At 35.1% G+C, this 7135-nt stretch overlaps 1 protein-coding gene across 1 annotated transcript in view; it reads right to left on the reverse strand.

Annotated features, from left to right (window-relative positions):
• Nucleotides 1–286: 286 nt before the first annotated feature.
• Nucleotides 287–7135, reverse strand: part of LOC122260929 (misato mitochondrial distribution and morphology regulator) — a gene marked incomplete at its 5' end in the record, with an annotated part of 7344 nt that continues 495 nt past the window's right edge. The window contains 9 exon segments of the mRNA XM_043028403.2: nucleotides 287–1063; nucleotides 1281–1498; nucleotides 1971–2149; nucleotides 2842–2973; nucleotides 3461–3571; nucleotides 4296–4472; nucleotides 4632–4924; nucleotides 5110–5356; nucleotides 5747–5827. Of these exon segments, the coding sequence (XP_042884337.2) occupies nucleotides 837–1063; nucleotides 1281–1498; nucleotides 1971–2149; nucleotides 2842–2973; nucleotides 3461–3571; nucleotides 4296–4472; nucleotides 4632–4924; nucleotides 5110–5356; nucleotides 5747–5827 (1665 nt within the window).

A 7135-nucleotide genomic window follows, 5' to 3' on the forward strand; every position in this document is an offset into this window, starting at 1 on the left:
GCACAATAAAATAACACAGTGATCCAAAATCCCTGAACCTCATGACGCCCATTGTCTGGCCAGATCTCCTGCGTCATGTATGACAAAAATACACGTCACCCGTCGTTAATGGGTTAAGTCCTGGTTGTCATGTAGCTGGATCCAATGCTTAATAACTAAGAACTAATTTTTTTTTCATATCCCATTAAACTGTTATGACTGTCAGAAGTAATGCTTAAGAAAACTTAGTGTGTCTTATTAATCTGGCATAAACACTAATATTTAGGGTAATTAATCTCACAAGCATCTATTTGATCAAGCTCACATTTTCTACAGACATTTCCTTCATCACAAGTATTCAAATATACCAACGAAACATCACAGGAATAACTTACAAAATGTTGAAAGATATGGGAAATTTTTCTATGATGAAGAAATGCTGTCATGTTTTACTCATATACATAATTTTATTTTTGTATAAAATGTTTACATCAGATAAATAATTTGATAAAGTTTCTAAACCTTTTTTTGTGTGTCATGAAGAGATGAAATCATACATTATATTTATTAAAGACATGCCTTTCGTTTCTTTGTGTGCTTAAAATGTAACTTGTAAAATGCAAGATACATATTATTAAATCTATAAAAATGCAATGCTAACATAATATACAATAAAGGCACATTAATACATATTTTTAAGATCAATTATTTGTATTTTTTTATGTATAACATATGTATATGTTATAATATATGTAAGTATTTAAGCATACTGTAATTAGTTAAGCCTATGAGACGATAATTATTTTTCATTAGTTGGCCGACCAATTGCTATAACCAAATTGAAAAATTGAACTAGGTTAGTCATCATCTGAACTTTCCATTTCTTCATTGTTATGACAGTAGTTGAGTTTCAGCTTCTTTAACTCTTCTAGTACACTCGACCAGCTTTCTCTATCCAAGCCTTCGTCTATCAACTGTGGCACTTTCGTCACATCGAGATTCTGGGCACTCCCTAGCAGCTGTTCCAAGAGGGTGCCGATGCTCCCACCCTGATGAAGTCCAGCACCACAGGGAGTGTATTTTACTGGGGAGAGAATTTCCTTTTCGTTACTGCATGTTTTTGGCAAAGAATTTTTATTCTGAAGATCGGATAGATATTCACAAATTGGCAATACAGATAATTTTCAAATTTACACCTGAACACATATGCAAACATAATCTCAAATATGCAAGGGGTTATAGAGCAATATAACAAAACAAAGATAATTCAAAGATGGAAAATAGTAATTATGGATGCTCACCTGATGTAGCAACAGAAGAATCGCTAGAAGGTACAAGCATGCCATCATAGGAGAGCCTTCCAGAGAAGATGGAGGGGAAGGGCGTGCTGACCTTCAGAGGGTCTCGCAAACTGGCTATGAAACGTAAGGTCGGTGGGATCTCGGACTCTTCAAGGAAGCTCCGGTAAAGCTGAGATGCGCTTGTGTAATGCACCCCGGCAGGTAGTCTTGTGTCTGGACTGTGAAGAGTAGGGGTGAAAAGATAACAATCTTGATTTAAGTGGTAATAACTATGAAATGGCTGATGCCGGTATTAATTCACTGACCTACAGTAAGACAATAATCTTATTTCTGATTGGTGGAAGCAGAATTGTATGAAAATTAGAGAAGCCTGATGTTGTGTATGAAATATAGATATATAAATATACATCATAAATGTATCTGTATATGAATGTGTGTATAATATATATATATATATATATATAATATATATATATATATATATATATATATATATATATATATATATATTATATATATATATATATATATATAATATATATATATATATATATATATATATATATATATATATATATATAATCTGGAAATTCCATATCATATTACTGTATAACATAACCTCTACCAAATAAAAACACAAAGGAAAAGAAAAACAATAAGACATTTAGAAAAAAATAGAAAAAAACTCACTTCACTAGCCTTGATGACTGAAGACCTCTGATGACTTGCACTTCACTAACAGGGTCGACAGTGATATTACACCCACTGCTCACGGAGATCAGGCGTGGCTGGTGTCCTTCTTTGAGCCAATCAAGCATGTAATCGTCTACCCCAAGTCCGAAGGGCATAGCCAGGCTCCCTCCAGCAATCTGTGTAACGTTTTGAAGTGGTTAATGGGTAATCAGGTTAACGGTTGCAATGTGTATAAGGGTAAAATGTATCTAGGACTATTTCTTCATTAAATTCTCTATTGTTCTGAATACTGACAATACTCCTAAGGAATAATTGTCGGTTCGTTCCAAGCATCTACTGTAATTTTTATCTCTGCTTCACATATGACACTCTGACAACAGTCGGTAAAAGTATTAATTCTAATGATACTAAAGGTATACATTTCTGTGTTTTACTATGCAATCAACTGTTTTTATGAAAATTCAAGAGATCCTAACTAGAATACATTGGGATATTTGTAAAAAAGGAAATTGTGTAAATAAGAAAGTACTGTTGTGACTAGTAACCATACTGAATATAAAGAAATTTCACAAGAAAAAGTCACAAAAATGGATTTCAGTTTTAGTGTAACTTCCACCACTGTCTTTTTTTTTCTTTTTTTTTTATTAATGCACAACTTCCTAAATGCCCTAGACTGTCTCCAAATACCTGACATACTTCTGAGGAAGAAGGAGGAGAAAGAAAACACAACTATATATCAACCCTCTGCAAAACAGCTTAAACAAATGACAATCACAGAGGTGCATCATCTCAGAGATTTCACAAACACAACATAAACAGTAAAAGAGTAACTTAGCAGATGACTCTTTTTATTATCTTTTTTCCTTACCTTTCTTCCACCAAAGGTCAAAGCATTCACTATGTGTGCTACTGGCAAGGGAGAATTGCGAGAACGATACACGAGACTTATCGTGTCCAGGTATGCCGCCATGACGCTACTAGACAAGTATGGATTGTTTTCCTGTGATCATAAAAAATCTAGTTAACAGACGAATCCTCACCCAGTAAAAAGGGAGGAAGAAAAGAGAAGAGAGAGAGAGAGAGAGAGAGAGAGAGAGAGAGAGAGAGAGAGAGAGAGAGAGAGAGAGAGAGAGAGAGAGAGAGAGAGAGAGAGAGAGAGAGAGAGAGAGAGAGAGAGAGAGGAGAGAGAGAGAGAGAGAGAGAGAGAGAGAGGAGAGAGAGAGAGAAAGAGAGAGAGAGAGAGAAGAGAGAGAGAGAGAGAGAGAGAGAGAGAGAGAGAGAGAGAGAGAGAGAGAGAGAGAGAGAGAAATTTAGAATATGAATATGATGCACATTTTAAATTCCTCCTTTAAAAAATCTTAGATATGTCACTTAAATCTAAACTTTCAAGAAATACATCAATTCTACTAATAGTTTTCAATATACCATCTACACCAATAGTTTTAAATATATCTCAGAGATAAACTTTAAAATATACAAAGTATTACCTCAATATTCAGGTGTGGCCATTTGGTAGTTGATGCCTGCAGGTCTAAGCAATGTGATCGCAGGTTCAGAGGCACAAACATGCCAGATAACGAACTCAACTCTGAATACGACTGAAAGAAGACAGAATCAGGAAAAGAATAACTAAAATGATTTCTAATACACTAAGATTTTGGAGATGATTTATATGAATTACCAGCCAGAATCAATAGAAAAGTCCCCGGTATTTTTCAAAATACAGGGGACTTTTGTACAAGTTTTTTCCTTTTTGTTGAAATGACAAGCTATAATCAGTTATAATGACTCATTATAACAAATGTTAATCAATATCACTTTGGTAACATATCATTGAAAATAAGATGCTACCCATCTCAGAAGGGTTCATACAATAAAAAGTTGTGATGATTTAAGCCCCTCAAGCTCCCCTGCTGCATAATAGATTTTATTTATAAGAAAATTACCCGACTCCTTGATGATATCAATACAAAACATCCCCTCAGCTCCTCCCAAAAATCAATCAATCTCTTTCTTTCAACTTTATTAGCATCTTCCACTACATCTGTGCCATCATCCATAAAATAAATCTATTCAGAAGAAATGAGATGTACTGAAATATCAATTACTTCTGCATCAGGTATGATAAATGTATCATCTACTCTCCTCATCTGACGATCATAAAGGAATTCAAATTTACTTCTGTGGCCAGGTAATTTCAGGAAAAACTACCAATTGAAAAGAATCATAATATCACATTAAAAGATGGGACGAGCTATCATCATTAACTTGTAAGCAAACTGGAGTATTCAGTCAGTAACATAGTCTAGCAGTGGCCCTTACCTGAGCGATAGTGGCTTGTATCACAGCTCTTGCCTGAGGCGTCTGTGGACTAAGGTGTGGCGGAGTTATGCCAAAGGTTATGAAGTCCTTTGTGCTGTATTCATCTTCAAGGTACTGCAGAATCCCTTGACTCACTCCTCCCATTGCATTGTGAATATCAGCTAATATCTGGAAACCCTGCAATCAAATCTCAAATTAGTTTCCTTAAACAGATTCATCAAGGTTTACTTTTTGGAGCTTTTACAAAAACAGGAAGATATGCAGTGTATCAAACAGTCTACTCTACGACTATCAATGTTAATTGATTCGATCTTGAAATTAAGTAAATGAACTTACCTGTAAACTGCCACACGACTCAGCTAGTAATCTTATTCTATCAGTAATTCCATCTTCTACGTCTTCCCTTTGGAAAACTGCCGACCCTGCTAAGAAACCGTAGTTACTCTGACTCCCCTCTACAACTGTTCTTCCACTCTGAAGAAACTTTTCATCTATGAGGTATAGGGAGTTTGGGTGAAGGTGAGGACGGAGAAAATCCGACCAGACTTTAACAGACTTTGAAAGGTCATAAATCTTCTGTGATGCCGTACTACTGCTACTTTTGGTTCCCTGGTCGTTGATACCATCATCTGTTGAATGATACATCATATTATTAATTCACATACAAGTATGTTTGGATCAAACTGTTCTTCAGTTTTACAGAATGCTTACAAGTGAGCTTGCACGTGCGCACACACACACACACACACACACACATATAAATATGCAACAAAATAAAAGAAACTCTGAATCATCCATTATTCATCCAACTAACCCATGCAAATATCCTTATCTTCATCTCTCTGGGCAAAATAATGAGAATCCTCCAACTCTAAGTCCATCAGGTACTCATTCTTCTCTTCCGGCAACTGTTTTATGAGCTCTATGCGACCATCCCACGAAGCTTCATTCACCGAGAGATCTTGACGGAGGGGGCTGTACAGAGAACCGTCAACAGGCAGGCTACCAAGATTTCCCTTAAAGTCTATGGCAAGAAGGCGTGGTGTATAGGTTTCTTGTCTCTGTGAAAGGAGCAAAAAAAAAAAAAAGATTATTGTATTGGTTTTAGGGTTTTTCATATGTAATTAAGTTAGGCAATCTTGGCATGTTTAACTTAAGCCGTTCTTATCATCCCTTCAATATCTATATCTATATCTATATCTATATCTATATCTATCTATCTCTCTCTCTCTCTATATATATATACACACACACACACACACACACACACACACACACACACACACACACACACACACACACACATTTATATATACATATCTCTCTATCTATCTATCTATCTATCTATATATATATATATATATAAACAACTTACAGTACTGATCTTTCAAAATAATCAATAAAAATAAAAAGAGTAATTGTCAATATATAAGCAGGGAAGGCTACTTTACCTGAGGTGTGATTCCCTCCCTGAAGAGAAAATCATGGTTGATGTCTGTGGTGGACGAGTCATCGTACACAAAACTAGCCTCCTGAAAATACGATACTCCATGTATATATCATGATCATATAATCAAAAGACCTATCACATGTAAAAATTTGATCAAAAGGTAGTAAAGAAATGACAAAATACTTCCACGAGAAAAAGCTAAACGCAAATCCAAAGTGGGAGGGTGAATTTACTGTGAACGGCTTTTTCACATGTCTAAACCCCATTCTAGAAATACTTAAAACAGACAGATAATCTTTGCTTAGTCTGCTTCGCTTGACTCCTTTGACATCAAGTGGTTAACGGAAATACCAACTGACTATGATGCTTGTCTTTGTATTTCTTCCGACTGCATTTCTATTTCTTTTCTGTTATAATGAGTTCTTTTACACCAATTTCTACAGATTATATGAAGTATTTCAAGTATGTTTTAAACTGTGACAGTCATGCTTTGCTCCTGAATGCTGATGTCGAGAGTGGTGTGCTTCGCTTCTTTTTTCCTCTAAGGATAATATTTCTATTTGATGACAGATGATGGTAATTAATTTCATAATTACTATAATCACCCTCTTATTCACTAATTTGGTTTTAGTGTAAAATTATACATACAGCAGATGACAACCCTCTGCCCCAGCACCAGCTTCTGGGAGAAACGTCAGACAACCATAAGCCAATTCCCAGTCTAAAGTACCAGCAGCAGAGGATGTGAAGGCAGGATGGGAAGAAGAAGGTAACCCTGACCATGTGCAATGACTGCAATGTGCCCCTGTGCAATGGCTACTTTGAGGTGTAGTACTCACAGCCATAAATACAGGTCACCTCTCACTTATCTGTCCATTCATATTTTTTTCGGTTATTTTTTTGTATACATGTACTCCCAGCATTAAGGAGGTAAGTCAAAACACAGTAACATAAAGTACTTCTTCCTAAAACTCCCTAAAGAGGAGCCATACTTTTCATATTTGACATTGGATCTTTGTCTTTATGATGAACATTTAAAAGCTTATAAGGGAATAGAGAATAATGAAAGTATCAAAAGAACAAAAAGAAGGTAATAAAAATAAAAAGAAATCTCACAATCAAAAGAGTTACTGAAAACAAAATATGAAGTACGGTCTTTGCTACTTGAACATGGTTATGTGGCAAATAGTATTTTCAAAGCATGAAAGAGAAATAAGGAAATGGATACAAACTAAAATTTAATCTGAAATCATTTGAAAAATGAATGAAGAAATATAATAAGAAAGAAAAATAAGGGAAAAATCACTCAACTGTTGGGTCCCTGAAAACAAAATATAATTAAAATTTCGTTTTTTTTCGACAAGCACAAAAAATAAGCAAGTACATTATA

Source organism: Penaeus japonicus, unplaced genomic scaffold (genome assembly GCF_977035675.1).
Source record: "Penaeus japonicus unplaced genomic scaffold, GWHDUDI00000001_assembly GWHDUDI00000025, whole genome shotgun sequence".
Taxonomy (NCBI): domain Eukaryota; kingdom Metazoa; phylum Arthropoda; class Malacostraca; order Decapoda; family Penaeidae; genus Penaeus; species Penaeus japonicus.